The sequence below is a fragment of the Argopecten irradians genome, chromosome 2 (assembly GCF_041381155.1).
Source record: "Argopecten irradians isolate NY chromosome 2, Ai_NY, whole genome shotgun sequence".
Taxonomy (NCBI): domain Eukaryota; kingdom Metazoa; phylum Mollusca; class Bivalvia; order Pectinida; family Pectinidae; genus Argopecten; species Argopecten irradians.
Window position 1 is genome coordinate 55,060,479 of NC_091135.1, and position 21,996 is coordinate 55,082,474.

General features: G+C 34.1%; 2 protein-coding genes across 3 annotated transcripts; one reads left to right on the forward strand and one right to left on the reverse strand.

Annotated features, from left to right (window-relative positions):
• The first annotated feature begins 72 nt into the window (after window positions 1-72).
• LOC138315989 (trafficking protein particle complex subunit 2-like protein) lies at window positions 73-7,824 on the forward strand. 2 transcript variants are annotated; one of them, XM_069257439.1, is made up of 5 exons: window positions 73-165; window positions 2,595-2,767; window positions 3,734-3,821; window positions 4,172-4,251; window positions 6,172-7,824. In XM_069257439.1, the coding sequence occupies exons 1-5, from the start codon at window positions 133-135 to the stop codon at window positions 6,212-6,214; spliced, it is 417 nt and encodes a 138-aa protein (XP_069113540.1). In that variant the 5' UTR covers window positions 73-132; the 3' UTR covers window positions 6,215-7,824. The 2 variants fall into 2 exon arrangements, with proteins under 2 accessions (XP_069113540.1, XP_069113539.1); XM_069257438.1 differs by lacking the exon at window positions 73-165 and adding an exon at window positions 2,098-2,386.
• LOC138315988 (excitatory amino acid transporter-like) lies at window positions 7,500-21,520 on the reverse strand. The gene is made up of 11 exons (XM_069257437.1): window positions 20,825-21,520; window positions 20,230-20,304; window positions 15,091-15,213; window positions 14,545-14,629; window positions 14,111-14,153; window positions 13,847-13,952; window positions 13,412-13,538; window positions 12,490-12,723; window positions 9,356-9,550; window positions 8,932-9,066; window positions 7,500-8,727 (listed from the first exon to the last, which is right to left on the reverse strand). The coding sequence occupies exons 1-11, from the start codon at window positions 20,952-20,954 to the stop codon at window positions 8,415-8,417; spliced, it is 1,566 nt and encodes a 521-aa protein (XP_069113538.1). The 5' UTR covers window positions 20,955-21,520; the 3' UTR covers window positions 7,500-8,414.
• Between the last annotated feature and the right edge of the window lie 476 nt (window positions 21,521-21,996).

The window sequence follows — 21,996 nt, forward strand, 5'->3', positions numbered from 1 at the left end:
AACGACCAAGCATCTTTAATACTAAATCCGGAAAAAATATTGTCGTTTCATTTGTTAGTATGGCCATTTCGGAATATTTCTTCCGTGGATACATTAATCAGGCCAGAGGAGTTCGAAGGCATTCAGCAGAAGATGGCGGTGTGTGTCGCTGTCATTGCTAAAGAGGTAATATACCTGGGTAGTTCAGTGTTAAATCGTTAGAGGAAGTTTAAATTTCTTGTCTTTGATGCAACTTTATTGATAGCTTGTGAACCATAAATTGTTTGTCTGTTCAACTGAGCTCATGCTGAGCAATAAGCTGAAACTACCTACTTTAACATATACAGGATTCGAGGAGACATGACAAACAATATATATGACAAGGAGTCTTGTAAATTCTTAAAACTTGGAAAGATGTAGGATACAGACAGGGTAGTCGAGGTCACACCAAAATGATCTTCCCACAACAGTTTAAGACCAACAAAAGAGGAAACAGCTTTACAATCCGAACAGTTTAACAAGTTGGGCACAACCCTGTATATGGGTAACAGTTGCCAATTTGAGTAACAGTTACCTGTTTGAAGTAATCAATAAGTTACCCAATTGAGGAAATCTGTGAAAAGAAAACAGATAATGTTGTTTTAAAAATTATTATCAAAAAAATGCGTCATAATTTTAGAATGCCTTACAACTGATCAAAGACTCTATGTTTCTGTGAGTGAATATCAAATTCTGTAACTTTGTTGTAAGATGACAATTTTGGTGCTCTCCATTGATTACAGTGTAAAGCCATAAAGGAAATTCAGTGCAAATGTCATGATTGAATGAATTTTACCTGTGTTCTATTTTTAGCTCCATAGTAAACAATGGAGGTGATTTAGTTTGTGACTTTTACCAAAATTGAGACAATGAAGTTTGTCCCATTTTGATTAATAATGTATTAAGTTATGTTAGTAATGATGCCATGTCAAAATTATTAAAAAAAAGCTTAAAACAACTTCATGCATTTTTCTTACACAGAATTCCTCATTTGGGTAACTTATTGATTACTCAAACAGGTAACTGTTACTCAAATGGGTAACTGGTACCCAAATGCAGGGTTGTGCCCAACATGTTAAATGGTGGAATAGTCTAACAGAGGAAATTGTATCAGCTCCAAACATAAACACTTTTAAAAACAGACTTGATAAATTCTTAAGTAAACATAATATTATTTATAACTATAGGGCAACCATGCCATAACCGGCCATAACCCCGATTTTTGACCCAAATTACAGTCTGGATGCGTTTGTGAACGCAAATTCTCCTTAAATGATGCATCCCATACAGAATATGTTTCAATATTGACCACGGCTCTTGTAAATATCGTATTTACCAATTTTAATCGGACTATTTCATTACAATTGGCATTAATCCGGCCGTAAAATTACTAGTCGTGGGCATCTGACTATTCAAAGCTTAAAGTCGCAGACTGATAACTAGCCTACATGTGATGATGTAGCCCTAACAACTAATGTACTGTACACTGGTACACGGGAAGCACTATTTACCACCAGGTCTGATTGAATGACGCCACGGTTTCAAAGTACACTGAATATTCATGACAAGGATTTGATTGACGAGTTGGAGGATTATAGATGAAGTCTGTAAACACTAATCAAAACCTATTTTGACCTATGTCTGGATATGATTATTTTTAATATTACCAAGTATGTGTTGTTTGGCGTTATAACTTTAACACTAGCAAGTAAAATTCAGTCTATGGTGCATAGTACATATTCCGTCTTTGCATATTACAAAGTTAGCTCTCTTGCAGGTAGGTGTCGATTGTTACATCATTATTTTGTGAGCGCAATTCACGCAAATACAGAATAAATGTTGGGAATCAGTTGCATTTTCATGATCCATCATCACTTCCAAGCATGTGATTGATGATCGACTAATGATCGATCATGAGCTGAAGTCTACTTTACTCTGAGTAAAGATTTCATTTTATTTGCTTTTCAACCAAATTACCAATCTACTTTCACTTTTATTTCGGGGAAAATCCATATGTACTGACTACTGACACACAAAAGTCTTATCATTATATATTGTAAATTAATGTTAGTCAAATTGTGATCGATCAGGATAAACGAAGATCAATTAATCGATAGCTAGGTGGGTCCCGTTTAGTCAAACAAACCGCAGTTATCTGACATTGTAACAATGTTACTGAGAATGTCAAGTGAATACTGTAACTACATAACATTTGTCCAAACTCTTCCGAGAACGAGTCATGCACTTTCAGACTTCTGTTCGGCAATAATTGTAACTTCTATGGCGACCAGTTTAAAATGAAGACATGTTTACAAGTATAGACTTTCAACAATTAACTGCTGTACCAAAGTTAATGAGTTATTACAATGTAAGAAATCATCGGAAATATTCTTTGACATAATAATACCAGGATCAAAAAATAAACTACCTTGACTTTTTGTTGATCGTTTTTTCTTCTTTTTTTTTACAAGATTTGAGATCAAATTTTAATCAACTTATTATTATATTAAAACTTATTCATTTTACATTATTTTTGTATTTTTGTATGGGCATGTATATACTTTTTTTTTCTTCAGAACTACCCACTGTATATAAAGACAATACCTACAGACAATGAGTTAAAGTTCCAATACACAGTCCACACATCATTAGATGTTGTGGAAGAGAAGATTTCCTCTGTTGGTAAAAACACCAATGACTTGAGAGAACTTTACCTTGGACTCCTGTATCCTACTGAAGACTACAAAGTGTATCCTTTTTACAAATTCTAACATAAATATACAGATTCATGGATTGGAAGCTCAGTTTGTTAGAATTTCTGCCGAGAATCCATCTTCGATAATCTAGCTTGGGGTTAAAATCTCACTGTCATTATATCAACCCCTGGACTATGTCATAGTAAACCTGAAGGCATTTCTGAAAAAAAACCTAACCAATTACAGGTCCACAGAGACTTCTTTAAAGATTTAAGAGAGTGTTGCATAACTGCATAAATACATAATTTCAAAGCTACACACAGTGTCATATATGTGTGCCATTATGTTTCATTATTTGATTCTTCTGATATACATCAAAGAACCAAATTACCTGTCTCATCTGTTGTCACTCACAGAGCCCTCAGGTTAGCTGTGACTTAGTGTAGGGGTGGATATACTGACAGTAGTAATGTCCCCTGGAATATCAAGGATACCAAGGACCTGGGTTAAAGTGAGTTTTATTGAGTTAAAGTGACAATTTCCTCATATTTAAATCTTATAGATGATTACTAATATATAATAAATCTAATTATAAGTCAAGCAAAAATATCGCTAAACTAACACTAGACCTTTACGGAAATATCATTGAGAATACAGATGAATTAAACTTTAATAAAAAAAATCACAACTTGTTTTGCTATCATCTGCATGATTTGCACTGGGTGTTCCATAAATGGGGTCCTTTCTCGATAAAATGACTTCTCCATTTGTTACTGGAATGACCTTTCAGAAAAAAGCAGAGTCCTTTAATTGAATATTCATTGCTTGAAAGAATATGGGGACAGCTTAAATGCAAAACCTGCCTCAGATGGTGGGCTGTTCAAATCAAGTGTGTCTGTATTGAATGGTCCATTAGCCTTTCTCGTTGCTGCCATATCTTAGTAATGTACATGCAGCATGTTAGGAAATGCACATGGTTCTATGTTTTGCATATGAACAGTGCCTTAACTTGTGAACAGATATGGTTATGTTACTAATACTAAGGTGAAATTTGTTATTGTTGTGGAATCCTCTAATACTAGCCTGAGAGACAATGAGATACGAGGGGTAAGTATTTAGTATCTCACTGAATGGGAACAGATCAAGGGATGAACTTAATTACATGTACTGAAATTTTAAACAGTAAACATATCGAAGTGTTACTCTTTTGAAAGACTTCAAGTTTCTCTTCCCAAATAGAATTTATTGGAACTTCATCAGTGAACTTTATAAATAATGAGCAAAAGTCTTTTGATGTTCAATCTTGACACAATGCTAATTCTTCTACATTTAACATAAATATATCCAAATAACAGGTACTTCTAACAACTTTTAAGTCTAATTTTACTTATTTGACCAATGCAGGAAAGTGAAATTACTCTATGTTAGCGTTCAGAAATGAGTTGTTGCATTTTCAGATGTTCCGTAAACTACACAATGGCTATGTTGATATGCTTTGTAATCCATTCTACACTCCGGGAGAAAACATTTCCTCCAGGTAAGGTATCTGTTGTGTTCTGTTAAGTCACTTCCTGGATTTGTTAATCTTACGTTATTTGGCTATATTTTACTCTTATAATAGGTATTATTTACAGCTTTCATTATTCCATTCTCTGCTCACATAACTTTGATCAATGTAATTTTTTTATACCTGGTAAAAAGCTTGAATTTTGTCATACCCAATCATTGAAGAATTTTGATTTCGTTTTATAGAAAAAGGCCACGATGTTACGCACATTACTTACATTACTTGAGTTTTGTTAATGACATGTTCATAGTTTCTGATAAGATGTCATTGATGATGTTTTTATTATTTCTGCACACTCTCTCTTTTTGATGCTGTGAAACAGCATTCTTAGGTACGCTCGGTGAGCCTGTGCACATCAAAACAATGAAACCACTCCGCGATGAAAATTAAATGTTGTTTTGTTCATTTCACGTAATACTTGATGGTATGAAAAAATAAAACCCCAATATTCAAAACCACAGAAATTGAATTTGTACATACAAATACACCATGGATGGAGTGTTTAAGTGTTCAATTGGGACTCTATAATATTTGCATTATTCCGAGAACACCGGTCTCCCGAAAATCACGAACAACGCCTTCTTCGCTGTCTTCCTCCGCGGCAGACTTTCGTAGGATTTTGGATTGTGTATGTTTATCTAAATTTTAGGTAATTCATGCTACTGATCGATTATTGTAAACAAATGTTAGTAAGGTAACTGCAAAAGAAAGTTCTTATAACGCTTTAGTTAAAGTTTTTTGTGTTGGTTGCATTGACGAACGCGAGTTTCCTTCCTTGATCTGTCACTGGGAGTTGTGTCTTTTGTTTATCGCCAACTACGTTAAAAGGGAAAAAGTACAAAATTTGTCGACATAAGATTACAAAATACAATGATAATATAGAACTACATATGTACGAGCAGCTTAAAGTGACAAATGAACTAAAAATTGCCGTGTAATGTACGGTAGCCTTATGAAGACTTGCTAAAGTCGATGCATTACATGAAGTTTTCTTGATGTTAGCGTTCTTATGAATTCAAAAGAAATTCGAGTGTTATAAGTAATCAAATAATGTACCTTTTATTTGGCAAAAGTATATGGCCATGATTTATTATTAGTCAAAAGTCGGCAAAGCAAAACTCACGATAAAATGTTCTGTGCGATAATATGTCGCCAACCAGTTAACTGATAGGCTTACGAAGACTTGCTAAAGTCCGATACATTACATGAAGTTTTCTTGATGTTAACGGCTAGCGTTCTTGTGAATTTAAAAGAAATCCGAGTAATATAAATAATGAAATAATGTACCTTTTATTTGGCAAAAATATCTGGCCATGATTTAGTAGACTAGTCAAAAGTCGTCAAAGCAACCCATGTTAGTCTTCTAGAAAGGAAACCAAAACATATCCGAAAATGGTAATACTATGTATTTCTAATGTTATATTTTTCCGAAAATTAAGTGGATATTAAGATACGGATATGTTTACTTATTTTTTTTTGTTTTTGAAGAGAAATTGATGAAATTGATAATTTAGTAATTATTAAAGAATTATAAAAAAATGATACTCAGATTCTGAACGGTTTCATTGGTGTTGAAATCGTTATTTCAGAAATAATTTAAATATAGAATTTATTTCAGTTATTTCAGGAAGTTCAATACTGCACACTTAGTATATACTCCAACAATGTTAGAGGTATAGCAGGACGACACACTTTTGATCATCACATCGTCTCAGAAGTTTCTCAGTATCGAGATCTAATACAATTGGATAAACTTAGTATACTAAATTCAATATTTAAATGAAAAAACAATTTCTTTATTCCTTTGTTTGAGTCCTTCATTCACAGCATCTATGAGTGGCCTTGGCACTTTGATTTAATTTCATTACTGTAAGGTTCTTGATTTTTCAGGTTGTTTGACAACACAGTGCTTTCAATGATGCAGCAAGATTGAATGAATGCTAAAGGATAACTGCTGTCCTACACCTGTCTGCAGAGAAAGGGAGAATTATATTAATTTTCACAAAACTCAACTTCAATATATGGAAAGGATGAAGTGCGCTAATTTACAAAGGAGTTTGGAAGAGAAGGGAGGTGTGGGAGTTATTAATATAAGATATTATTGTAAGCAAAAAAAGAAGAGAAAGGAGGTAAAATTTTATGAGATTATTGGAGAGTTGAGAGATAATTTGGAGAGAGGTTGGGTGAAAAGAGAGATAATTTGTTAGATATTATACAAGAAAAAAAGGGAGATAATTTATGTTTAGTATGGGAGATATTTACCCTCGGTCACAGATGGAAATTTCACCATCAATTATTAGTCCCTTGCCAATGGAACCTGTGGGGTCTGTTCAGATGTTGGTTTCCAGACGATAACTTGAGAACATATTGATGGACCTTGATGGAACTTCATACAATGGTAGCTTATGAGAAAACTTAGCTTGGGATTAAATCTAGGCCTAAAAGTCAACCTCAAAGGTCATTTACTAAAAATAGACATTTTAGGTAAATGTTGGTTTCCACGCAATAACTTGAGAACAGATCAATTGATTTTGTTTAAAATCATCTTATGAAGCATGTAAAATTACTTAAAATCTTTGTATAAGACAGCTCTTGATAGTAATGCTGTGAGATATCTTGCTATTTATTAGAAAATGTAAATGATAGCAGAGGATGTGTGCTGCATACTATTACATATTGGGATATAAGCCACATCACCTTTGGTTCTCTTATAAATATTCATAAATGTAAAATTGTAGGCCAGGAAGCAACACCATGAGATGTATATCTATGAAAAGCTAACACATTCTGTTTGTGATCCTGTTTGGATAACTGATGAGGTACAGGCTGCCATGTGAAAATAAGCCAAAGCATATCAGCAACTTTTATTGGTCAATATGTCTGTCTTAACTCCTGAATAACCAATCAAATTATCAATGAATTACACATGACATCAATGATACTTCAGTTTGTGTACCCAGAGGATCGAAATGGCTGTTCAATTTTTATCTGTGACAGAGGATGAGAATTTGCAACAAGAATGAATGGTAGAGAAAGGAGGACATTTGTGTGCAACACTTAATTAGTAATAGCAAGGAATAAAAAGAAAAGTAAAGACAAATTAAAGTATTGCATGAAAAATTCTCATTCCAATTGCGTTTTTAAATGTAAACATAATAATTCTAATGTCATACATGATACAAGAAGATTTATTGAGTTATTAAACAAAATGATATATACAATAAAAAACTAGCTCTGTTGAGTTATTCTAGCTATGTAGAGCTATCCTTCCGACAAACAAAAAGGTAAAATATTAAATAGCAGATTCAGTTGCAAATATGAAGTAAAACTATAAAACAAATATCTTCAATTAAAAGTAAATGTCTATATTACAATGTACATAGTAATAAAATTATAATGTAACCTAAAAATATGACTTAAACTATGTACACCAATATGGTATAAATGGTAAACATTTGGAAAATAGGTTTTCTTGTTGTACTTCTATAATTGTTGATTTTCAAAATGATGTGTGCAATATTAAAGTCTTAGCGATTTTGATAATGTTTTCTGAATTTTTTCATTGACCGTGTGCATCATATGTATCTCGTGTTTATATGTGCCTTTGGTCATATGTAGCATTTGTATATCATATTTAGGCGCCTTTGGCCACAAGCACCATTTGTATCTCGTGTTAAGGCGCCTTTGGCTATCTGCAGCATTTAAATCGTATCTCATGTTTAGGTGCCTTTGGCCATATGTAGCATTTGTATCTCGTGTTAAGGCGCCTTTGGCTATCTGCAGCATTTAAATTGTATCTCGTGTTTAGGTGCCTTTGGCCATATGCAGCATTTGTATCTCGTGTTAAGGCGCCTTTGGCCATAAGCAGCATTTGTATCTCGTGTTTAGGCGCCTTTGGCCATATGCAGCTTATTTGTCTCATGTTTAGGCGCCTTTGGCCATAAGCAGTATTTAAATTGTATCAGTTGTTAGGGTGCCTTTGATCATATGCAACATTTAAATTATATCTTGTGTTTAGGTGCCTTTGGCCATATGAAGCATTTGTATCTCGTCATTAGGTGCCTTTGATCATATAGAACATTTGTATCTCATGTTTGGACACGTTTGACCATATTCGTGCATGGACATTGATATTACACTGTGAAAACGAGACTTGGTCTTCTTTTATCTGGAATATGGCTTAACTCGTTGGAGATGGACATATCCCACACCATACAGTTTGTCACATCACTTATAACAGAGTCTTTTCGAATCAAACTGGTTGTGGACAACACACTAGCCTTTCTTTCACCAGTACTTGGCTTGGAAGAATCTGGTATCGAAATGGAATCCCGCCTATCGGATTGATGGCAGCATACTTTTCTGGTGGATAGCATACAAAACGAATCTGTGATGAAAATTCCCAGGATTTGTACGGAATAATTCGATATGGTACGAACTCTGTCTCTGAAATAGGAGAAAGAAGACCTTCAATGTGTATATTTTGGCGATCACGATAATACAACCAAAACTAACGCTTCACCATGGACGTAAGATATATCTGTTACAAATGACAAATTTGCACACTGGTATATTTTCGATAATTTTGAAGCCTATATTGGAAAAAGTAATAGTAATTTACTAAAACAAGTCTAAGTTACATGTACTTACATGATCCAGTCAGTAGAAAGCAATATGGCCACCATGTCGGAAGGGAGGTTGAAGTTAGAAACGATGAGGATAACGACCGACATACTAGAGCCAGCAACAGATGGAGATGCCGTGGATAACAGCGTAGCCATCAGACTGAAAAAAATAATGTGATGTTTCAAAATGTGATGCAACCACATCAAAATAATTTGGCTGAAACATGCAGAATGCTCGACTTCCTATAGGACAATTCGTAAGGGAAAAAATGGTGGCCGCACCTTCACGAATACTAGAAGAGGATCACCAAAATGAATATTGTTCGTAATCATGATTTTGATAGGATTATCATGTAGAACATGAAATACGTTAAGATAAGAACTAAAATATATCGATGAGTTGAATTTTGTGCCAAATAATAGTGACTATATAAAAGAATATACCCCACCAAATTAGAACCACGGTTTCGGCGCTTGGATCTGAAGTCTGTGTTCGGAGGAGAAAGAAGCATGCCACAGACACGTACAGGGACGAGCCACAGCGCCCTATGGTTGTGGAGAGAGGCACAACAAACTCGGCGATGTGTTTGTCCACCCCCATCTCGCCCACGAGAGTGCGGACAGTGTCCGGTATAACTACAGCTCTGTAACAAATGGAGAAGGAATACTGTCTTGTGGTTGCGGTCACAGAGGGATTTAGGCTTAGGAAACCCCAAATCCTGATCATGTTTAGGTCACTGGAGACAAAGTCTCAAGTGATCTATCTCAATCGCATTATCTATTCGCTGAAGCAAATTCTATAAAATTTTGCACAAAATTGTGAATTACACGCCCACTAACCGCAAAAGTTGTGAGAGGTAAAATAACTAAGGTTTCAAAACTCTTCTCAACTCACAGATGTGGTAGAATCAAATACAATGTACTCTTCATTGATAGAAAGGCCTACGACCCTTTACAAAAAGGTTAATTTCTCGGATTTTCCTCAAGGGTAAGGATCAGAATTACTATAGTTTACATAGGGAAAACACATTTTGAGCTCTATGTTTAATTTTCATAGTAAATGAGCCTAACTTGGCTAGAATTATTAGTCTGAGATAGCATTTTAACTTAATTCATATCCAAAATGGTCCTTGCTGACCCCCAGTGTCCAGAGGGGCAGAACCAAAATGGTTAAAAATTGTGATTTTTTTGGCTCTGGGGTCTCAGATGTCCCCCTCTTAAAACTGTAGTCAAAAATTTGGTTACATTCTACGCAGAACTCTACGACTCTATGGCGATTTAAATGATTTAACTTAATTCAATAACAATTCTTAACGGGCCATTCAGAAAGAAATACATAGAAATTTTCCCAATCATAGGGGCCATTTTCAAAATTGAGGGGCAAATGGTCAAGGGCCCCTCCAAAGTTATCCCTGCATGTCTACATCTAATATTATAGATGTACCCATGCAATCTCCCACATATAAAACATGCAATCTCCCACATATAAAACAATCTGATATTCATAACTACGACAAAGACTGGTTAATTATGATTTATTGATTCCTGGTGTATGACTGCTGATGCAAGTGCATATTTTCTCTCCTAACATGTATAAATACACACATCTAAATTTATTTACGACTAATTATGTACATGTAGTACTTTACAAATGAACCGTGTTTCGTATTTTTCTATCATTATAATGTACAAGATAATATATAAACTCTTCAAAAATAAGCAAAATAATCGCTGAAGATACAGTTGAAATAAACATAAATTCCCTTTTTAAACAATTATTTTTTGTGTAACTGGGCCGTTATTGCAGTGGGGCCGTTCTGACTGGGACCGTTTTTACAGCGGGGTTCTTTTTTACTGGGATTCCACGGTTCACGACAGAATGAAGTCTGTGACAACGACGAAGACGTGAAATAAATGGCAGTTCGGTTATATGCAAAAAATAAACATACACAACAGACGATGTATGCTTTAAGTTTGAGCAAAGATTTTGATGTAGTACATTGTGTCAATGTCACTGGATTGTAGACAATCCACTGCGTGGAGAAACACGTGTTTGAGAGTATGGGCTCGTTTACGCTGCCCAAATCAACAAAATGTTATAAAATCTATCGATATTAAGTTAAGTAGGACATCTCACATGTATCTAGTTCTTTTACAGTTGTTTGTTTATGTTTTCAAAGCAGTTTAACTGTTACGTCATATAAAATCTTGCACCTAGCTAAATTTCTTATGTAGGCCGCCATGCAAAATTTTGTAATGATGTAAGCGGGTTTTTCCCCTATGGCCTTTGACACGGCTTTTTAAGGCCTCTTAAGAAATTACGTGTTGATTGGTCTATAGAATCTTTCCCTACCTAGAGGATGTGACAACAAAATCACAACCCGAGGGGTAATTCATGGACATTCAAGAATTCCCCCGAAGGTTGTGATTTTGTTGTCACACCCTCGTAGGCAGGGAATGATTCTTTTTCTCCCATATAAAAAAAAAACGAAAAAAGAAGAGATAATAGTCTAAAAAGCATTATCGTCTGTACGTCAATATTGATGACGTCATCGACAATGCACGCCACGGTCACATCGCATGAAGTCATGACGTCACGTAATTGTGTTCAGGTTCAAAAGGTTAACGCGCGCAATCTGTCATACCCTAGGGTTTGACAGAGAAATCTCCCTCGTCTAAAACAGGTAACAATTCAATCAGTGAATGGTGGGAGAATGTTATTTTTTAGAACTTAGTGCAAGCAGCAATAAAGAATTCAAACAAATGGTATTTAAAGATTAACTTGAATATATTTTTTATGTTATGGAGATAAAATTAATTTTTCTTTGTTTTTCATACCAAATCTGGCTTTTTGATTGGCCATTATATTTTTTTTGCATACCACTATGAAAAAAAATCCGAGAATGGCGCGAAACGCTGACGTTATCGTGACGTCACAATAGAGACATTGACGTTGCGTATTGATTCGGAAAAAAGAATCCCTTGAAAAACCACTATAATGTTACATTTAAACATACTTCATTTTATCAAATAGAGTATAAAATTAATTATAAGTATTGATGTCACTATTTTTTAATTTTATCGGGTTATGAAAAAAAAATTGTTTGCAAACTTTTGTGAGAATCCGCTACGCGATTCACACAGTTTGCAAACAATTTTTTTTCCATACCCCGATAAAATTAAAAAATAGTGACATCAATGCTTAAATAACACAAAAATCTGAGTGTACTCTAAATAAAGCGCTAAGCGGTTTATGATGAGAGTACACTCAGATTTGTGTGTTATATCTCCATAAGATAATAAATTAATTCAAATTAAACCTTATAATTCAATTTATTAAAGAAAATCTCTTCAATATTCAAAATTCAGTTTTTCTATGAAATCATTACGCTGTCTTCTCAGTCAGTCAGAAGCAACGTTACAAACGGCGACGCCATATTTTTCCTTTATGGGCTGATAAAGTAAATTTTTAAGCCAATGAAAATGCTCGTAACAAGCAAAATTGAATTATTTTGATTTAACAGAACATGCGTTCTGGAAGTAACCAAAGGAACAAGTGGGATTATGATCCTATAGAACTTACGTGCTGCCAGTCACAAAGGATAACAGTATTGGTTTTCTTAGTCTTAGAAATAGATAAAGCGGATTGGCTCTTCTAACGATGACGTATACCAGTGGAACGATCACCAAGACGATGATACATTGGCCTACCGTGACAATCACGAGATACATAACAATGTTAGCCATGTCGTCAACAAGGCTGTCGGCAGTGACGACTGTCTTCGCTAATAGACTCATAAGTCCTAGGGGTGTACACCTATGAAGAAAAACGATTTCATTATAACACAATCAATATCAAGTTAGCAACATAATTGTTATTATAGACATATCAAAGTTTTGATACAAATGAAGATTTCTAAAAAAAATGTGAAGGGGCCGCCATGGCTGAGTGGTTACACTGTCAGCTACTGACTGCTGGTCGTTGGTTTTTCTCCGAATGTTTAACAAATAAAACCAAACCAAAGCTCCGATCCCTCTCATCGCCTCGGATTTGATTCTTTAGGCCTGCCGCACTTGTAAATGACAAACCCCTGATGTCCGAAAGTGTAGTTCGCTATATTCTTAAGCCTGAATATATGCCATATTCTTTTGTCACTACCCTAACTTCTAGGTTGGAGCGGTTGGTCGGCATTTGCCCATTCTGTATGGAGGTTTTCTTCGACGATCAAGACAACGCTCACTCCTCTTCAACACCTTGTTATAATCTTGGGATATTCATATGGATAGGTATCAATTATAGTGTCACTCTTTTGTTTCGCTCTGAAAGAAACTCTCTGAAAATATGACGTTTCGCTCTCAAACACATGGCGTCACAATCAATACTTATCCCCAAGGACATATAACTATGTAATATGATAATGCAGAATAACCATATATTTATATACCAAAAATGGAAAGAATGTGATGCTTATTGTACAACCTACTTCGTCCAAAGTCATACTTACCACATAAAGGCACGCATTAAATACATCAGTATTTTGAACGCAGAACTAATGAATGTTCGGAAAGTCTCTCCATCTTCTTTCACTTTCCCAGCACATATTCCAAGAAGGGCACTGATTGTTAATATACCTGGCAACAAAGGAGGGCACGTCATGGAAAACATTAAGATTGTGATCGCTGTTAAACATGGCTATGGTACCGATCGTTTTGATTTACTTGAATACATATTAGATTTTTGGTTTTTCAAGTTATCCAAATATCGAGATACTACTTTTTATATTTCAGCTATAATTAAATGTTTTATTAGTAATTTGAGTTCTTTTCTTGATTTTTGTTTGTGTTTTTTTCCTAATATATACACATGATGTATACATAGTATGCTTGTTTGTCGTTGCGATAGATGTCCACTTATTGCAGGTACGGAGTATTCTTAGTACCTAGAACGTTTACTCCGTCAACATAGTGTAGATCTTTCGTCTGTGTTTCTTCAGTTTGGTTCGGGGCCACTGATTTATTCTGCTGCACTAGGTACCTTGTCTGAGTCTAAAACAATGGAAATAGAAATATTTACAAAAAAATGTTTACTTCTCAAACGTCGTATCAGGCGTAAGTTAGTGATATTTTCAGAATGGTGACATCTTCGACCTTATAGGGTTCGGTATAAACACCGGCAGACAGACCCTTCTATGAATGTGTATTACCTGTTTGAAGTAGGCAAGAAACATATTGTCTGGGACAAGATTCCTGTAACAAAAATAGCAGAAGAAAATGAACAAACTCGGGATGAGTTACTATATCATTTAGCAGCCAGCAAACAACACAACCAATGTAATAGTAAATTATACAAAATTAAAATTTCATTATAAAACTGAATTTCAATCGCAAAATAGTTAAGGCAAGTGCATGTATGGTCCAAACGCAGACAATAAGAATTTGATAGCGGCATTCGTAAATATTTACTCTAAAAATATCCCTTATACCCACTATGGGGACTAATTTTACTAATTAAGTTGAATTTTGCCACATTAAAATTTTTGGGCATTTTAGTTTTTGAAAGAGCAATATGTGAATAAATAGATAATGAAAATGAATATATACATTTATAAGTTAACCCTATTTGTTGAATTTCTCTTACCTGAAAACGTCAGCAAATAAATCATGGTAGTCGGTCTCACTGGGTGACTGTTTTATCGCATTGCTCATATTGTTGTCACTGGCTCCTAGAAATATATTTTTCATTGTAGAACTACATGACGTTTTCAATTATATAATATTAATAAAAGGACATTTCGGTGAAGTATAATAATCTGAGTGCAGAATTTAAGTAAAGATTACAACTGCTTCGATAACCTGATGACTGTATTTGTGGATCAGTTGTCTGGTTTATGGCCCCGACTGAATTTGGTATTAAGACTTTTTAGGTTTTATTTTCTAAATTATAATCCCCCTTTTTCAACGACCTTCTTTTCACTATTTCCCTCCAGGTCTCATGTAAGATTCCGTTTTTTAAGAACACGGAACTGATTTTAATAAAAAGAGCATTCGACTCTGATCTGTCGAGACCAGATCTAATTAAAGAATTTTGGGGATATTATTCTTGAACTGATTTTTTATTTTTAAATCCACCATTACAAAGAGGCACAGCACAAAAATACTGGGAAAAGATGTTCCTTATGATTACCTTGTACAAATGCAAGCGAGATAACACAGCCAATCATACAGCCGAGCAAGTTGGTGAGAACCAGGTACACCACAGTACAGAGCCCTGCTTTCCCACTGGTGTTGGCGTTCATGGAAGATGTTCCTTAGCAAATAAAATAAAAATGATTACACACAATCATACGTTTAGCTTTGTCACTGACTTTTATATTGGGTATATTGCACAAGGTAAAATCGTTTCCCCTTATATTTTATAAAAGATAAAATCGTTTTCCCCCTTAAGATATTTTATAACAGTTAAAATCGTTTTACCCAATATGATATTTCATAGAAGGTAAAATCGTTTTAACCTATATGATATTTCATAAAAGGTAAAATCGTTTTACCCCATATGATATAAAAGGTAAAATCTTTTTTCCCTATATGATATGTCATAGAAGGTAAAATAGTTTTACCCCATGTGATATTTTATAAAAGGTAAAATTGTTTTCCCCCATATGATATTTTATAAAAGTTTATAATTAAGCTGTGTCATGTGTAAATGAAATTGGCAAAGTTTAGTCACTGCACATATCATAATGTTATACCCCAGATATATGTTGTGTCACAGGGTGAATGACAATGAGGAGACGACACCGATTTACAGTTACTGAATCTTTTATTCACTATAATTTAGCACTGTCTTTCCTGGTCTATTATCAAGGAATTATCCACGATACATAAGTCTAAGAATATACATTACATACAAAAGTCTTCAAGTACAGTATAGGTAAAATTAATCATCCAATATGGTAACGATACGTTGTCCAAATTAACTACAGTATTTAACTCATTATCATGTAATACCACACAAATCAATGAAACCTATATGTGACCCTTGTCACAGTGGCTCTTATGCTTTTAGAGTTCTATCCACTATATGTAAGTAACGCCGTATTAGCTCTGTAAGACGATATTAAATATTGGTTACACCCCCTGCGAGATGGTATTCATGAAATCATGAATATTCATGAAAATATTAGCAGATTGTGGTTCATGAAAAAAGTTCATAAACATTCATCAAATGACTCCCATGAACTCTTCATGAAGTTCTATGAATTAATGAAACATTCATGATCAATGTGTCAATAATTATCCATGAAGTTTTATGCATGACTGATATTCATTAAAATTCTTCAAAATGAATGAAAATGTTTCATGCATTTTTGAAGAATTTCAATGAATATCAGTTATGCATAAAACTTCATGAATGATTCTTGACATGCTATTTCATTCGTGTTGATAGATTTTAATGAATATCCACTGAAGTCATAAGACTTGTCACATGACCACATATGAGTCACATGACTTCTATATATATTTCCCTCCAAATCAGTCAGAATTCAATTAAAATGGCTGCTGTATCTGCTGGCGTGTGGAGGGATAAACTTTTTTTCTTATCTTAAAATGGAAGTTTTGGCACAGTAGTGAACGGATTATTTCATTCCTTGATTTTTTTAGCACAGATGTACACTTTCAGTAAGTTTTGATTTATCTGCAGTTCTTATCAACATGAAATTGTTGCATACTGATATTGCTATAGTGATTATGCATACATATTGGTTTGTGACATTTTGTCAAATGTTTTGAATTAAATTGCCAAAATATAAACATATATCATGCTTTACAACTATATGTTCAGTTTGGACATATACTAATTTACTTGGAATGTATTATGAAATTGATAGCTGCGTATCACTGAAAACAGATTTTGTTAGCACTTATCGGTGGCAGTATGAAAATATAATGGACACAGTAAACTGAGTGATTTCATGTTAAACTCTTCTGATGTTATATATAAAAATATATGGATTATACCTATTGTGATAAGAATTTGTTTCATCAAATATTGAAAAATTGTTTGTGCATACTGCTGGGAGTTGTAGTTCATGAATATGAGTAATTAACGGATTTTTTGCCCTTTGCACTCCAAACGAAAACTTTCAACCAGCAATTAAGAATAGGATGTCATATTTGATATTGAAATGGACCTTGTGAACTCGATAACTTGAGTAAAAATAAACCGAGCTTAATAAAGGTTTGCATGTAGACTAAAATTGGAACAATCTCGGACGAGTTCTAAAATTAGCTTGATTCGACTGTAAATTATGGAGTTATTGCCCTTTCCACTAAAATATTTTTGGACCTTGTTAATACGATAACTCGAGTAAATATAAACCGAGCTTAACGAAACACTGTATTTTGATTATTATTGGAAGAATCTTTGACGAGTTCGAAAATCGGAACCAAGGACAGATATGAGAAGGACAAGTCACACTGGATTTTGGGCAAGTACGGCACAGGAGCTTTTGTGTTTGTGCACTGACCGTGACGTTGGGCGACGACTGATTTCGTTTGATATCCGCCGGTACAGGCTTTGATGTAGTTTTGAGCTTGCTGGTGTGAGGGTTACCGGCTAACTTTCTGAACCGTGCCGTCATTTCATGAGCTGTCGCATTTTTAACGAAAATTTTAGACATTTCTTCTAAATCTTCCGTCATTAAAGCAAGTACTTGACGTTGTGAAATTAATTAACTTTACATTGGTGTTTCGTTTGACTCGATTAGACAAGTATTTGTTGAGAAAAATGGATTTTAATTTCTGGTTCATAGGTGTCTCGCGTGGTGTTTAGTAGTATGAGAAGACAGAGACGAATCCTTCTCACTTATAAATCCTTTTCGGAACTGATTCGACAGTAATTTACGGAGTTATTGCCCTTTGCACTAATTATTATTATTGGACATTGTGAACACGATAATTTGAGTAAATATAAACCGAGCTTAATACAATTTTGCATGTAGACTGACATTAGAAATATCTCGGACGTTTCCGAAAATCAGCTTGATTCGACGTTAATTTACGGAGTTATTGCTCTTTGCACTTAGAATTATTTTTGCTTGTAACGACCATAAAGTAAAAAATGGCGTCGGCGTATGTAACGTTGCTTCTGATTGGCTGAGATGACGGCGTGATGATTTCATAAACAAAAGAGTCCCAAAATGAATTTTGATTAGATTATTGAAGAGATAATCTTTAGTAAATTGAATTTTAAGGATTAATTTGAATAGATTTTTATGTTATGGAGATATAACACAAAAACCTGATTGTGCTCTCATCATAAACCGCTTCGCGGTTTATTAAGAGTAGTCTCGGATTTTTGTGTTATATCTCCATAACATAAAAAAATCTATTCAAGTTAATCCTTAATTATTAGATTTTGTGAATACAATAATTTGAATAAATATGCACTCAGTTTAATGAAACTTTGTACGTAGACTAAAATTTGAATGTTCTCTGACAATTTCGAAAAGTGACCTGATTAGATCATGACTTACGAAGTTATTGCCCTTTGCAATTATAACTATTGAATCTTGTTAATATCACAAAGAATTTTGTGATAAATTTTTAAGTGCTTTGAACTTCTGTTAATAGTTGCTAAATTTTAACATCAATTATCAGTTAACTATTGTGTATAATTTGTCATTCCTAAGGCTTGATTATATTCTTGATCATATTTACTCTACATATATCGTTTTGACATTTGAGATAAAAAACCCGTAGTGAAAACTGTGTACATCCTCTGGCAATTTACTTCGATACCTTTTCTGAAAGATTTTATGTTCCATTCTATTACGTAACCGGACTAATGTCACGGCCATCCTAATTGCCTAAAGGACACTGACCACGACTGATTAATCTCCCAATGAGCGATATCTGTCAATCATGATTCTGTAATTTAATTGTCTGTACATTATTTAAGCGTGATATATTTTATTTGTAGATCAGTTAGGTCTCTGACTTTATACAGAACACAACGGCTACATTCTGGACACTCCAGAATAGCCATCCGTCAAGTCAAAGTTATCATCATTTAATTCCAAAGTTCAACTTTTAACATTTTCTTACGTCATCTTTACTTCGTGACAAAACGTACGGAAGTTTCCGTATGTTATTAACATGATTGCCCTTTGCAATTATAATCATTGAATCTTGTTAACATGATATCTTGAATAAATATGCACTCAGCATCATGCAACTTTGTATTTAGACTAAAATTGGAAAGATCTCTGACAAGTTCGAAAATCTACCTGATCAGATCGTAACTTTCGAAGTTATTGACCTTTGCAATTATAAAATATATTGAACTTTGTGAACATGATACTTGAGTAAATATGCGTCGAGCTTAATGAAACTCTGATTGTAGACAAACATTGACAAGATCTCGGATTATTTTGAAAATCAGCTTGATTCAGTTGTAACGTATGGAGTTATTGCCCTTTGCAGTTATGATTATTGAATCTTGTGAACATGATAACTTGAGTAAATATGATCGGACTTAATGAAACTTTGCATATAGACTAACATTTGAAATATCTCTAACAAGTTTGAAAATCAGCTTGATTCTACTCTAACTTATTTACGGAGTTATTGTCCTTTGCAATAATAATTATTGAACCATGTGAACACGGTAATGTGGGTAAATATACACAAAGCTTAATGAAACTTTGCATAAAGACCTATTAGATGTATGTTCCTTTTCCGTAAACAAAAGACATCAGTTGGCTAATAAATGACATAACTAATTTGTATCAAATATCAGGTGACCGTTAACCCCATGGGCTTCTTGTATATAATAGGCACCGAAAATAATTCAGATGTTCAGTCCGAAAGTCATTCAATATTGTAACAATCTCTCATACTATGAGCAGCATGGTAAGTATATTACAATTGTCAGTGGATACGCCTAGCATGTTGCCTATTTAATAGTTATCAATAAAATTGGTCTTAATGGGTTTACGGTAGACTGCGTCTTTATATCCACTTAAGAAAGAAACTCTTCTTTCATACCTGGATGTTATTATTGCATTTTTCCAGTTAACTTCATAAAGATACTGTTCTGATTTTGATAAAAGGAAATTCTCCATGTAAGAAATTGATATCATAGGGACATCACAGTCAAACAAGAATCCCACTGTTTGCGAACTTCAAAAGACCAGTCTGCCTTTTGACAATCGCATTGTATTGTACAAATAACATATAACCCTTTATGGGATAAACGAGTACTACACCAGCAGTATGTATGAGAGAAATGAAATAAATCTGTCCGCAAAGCGATACTTACCCGATATAACAGACGTCAGGAGGAGGGGTGTTATTAGCATTTTCAGAAAGCGAACGTACAGCTCACCCGGCAAACCTTCGGAACGTGACATAATGAACAATAATGTTTCACAAAACTACAGAAAATGATACCAAATGTATAGTCAATGTCGGCAAAGCGAGGGAAATATCATAAATAAGTCTAGATATATATTCATTGGATGTCGTGTAAAAATTGAAAAAAAAAAAATCATGAAAATTATCAAATAATAAAAGAATCAATTTATAAACTAAGTAATATTAAAGGTAGAGTAGTAAATATTTCAAAATTAATTTCATAAAATAGACCCAAAAATACTAAGTAATAGTACCAATAATTCCACGGAATGAATCTTGAAGAAACAAATAAATACGACTGATACAAAACAAAAACAGTAATATACACTGGATATACTCTTTAATATCACATACCATTATTTTTTATTTTGTCTTTCTACGACAGAATGAAAAATTACATATTGACAAATAGGTAACGCAACAAGCCGTCGAGACAAAAGAGTCCCCAGCGGTATCATACCACCCATGATATCGGTATTAACTATAGCTACAAGACTTACCTATCCACATGATTGATGTGTTGGGGGGATCATATTGCTCTACCAGTATCCCCAACACCACACCAAGCACGACTCCGACCATGGTAAAAAGCATCAGCTTGTTACATCTACATCGACTTTTTCTAGACATTATAATTATCCACACTGTAGACTTTCACAGTAGCTGCGTAGTCGAGTAAGTAATTCAAACTACTCCGTCCTCTGGTCTTAATAGCTATAGAGTAAGTAAAACTACTACGTCCTCTGGTCTTAATAGCTATAGAGTAAGTAATTCAAACTACTACGTCCTCCGGTCTTAATAGCTATAGAGTAAGTAAAACTACTCCGTCCTCTGGTCTTAATAGCTATAGAGTAAGTAAAACTACTCCGTCCTCTGGTCTTAATAGCTATAGAGTAAGTAAAACTACTCCGTCCTCTGGTCTTAATAGCTATAGAGTAAGTAAAACTACTACGTACTCTGGTCTTAATAGCTATAGAGTAAGTAATTCAAACCACTCCGTCCTCTAGTCTTCATAGCTTTAGGTTCCTAGAAAAAAGTGCGTGGCGTGTTATTTTTAAGCATTGGTGAAATTATACACCTACGTCACAAATCAATGCTTCCAGCCGCACAACTAAGACATCAAAATAAAGCTGTTGTAATTGAAATATTTAGTACCGCCCTGATTCATCTTTGATAGATTTCTATTATTATCGATCTAGTTGCCATTGTAACTATTCAAAATACATATATGATTAAATTTAAGTAATATGAAAAGGTCATTTTTTGTCAAATAGAGCACAATCTTGAACAAACTTATATTTACTGAGACACTTAAAACGCATATTCAGGAGAAATCTAAAGTTTGTTCAACGATGCCTCGATTATTTCTAGATGTAAGACCTAGCAAAAGTTGTTAAAAAATTAATATTTTTCAAATTTGCTTAGTTTATTTATATTTCTTATGGTATGGTAACCAAGACTTCTACATTTACAATGATACATAACTGTCATACCAATGGTGTCAGGGATGTACAAGGTATTTGAATTTCAACAATTTAATCACTAAATAAGAAGTTTGACGTGTTTGGGGGCCAAAAAGGCATGTCATACATATTCCTTTGAATATAATGAAAAAGGTCCAAATATGATTTTATAAATGTAACTTCGGTAGGTGAGTTCCTGAGTATCCGAA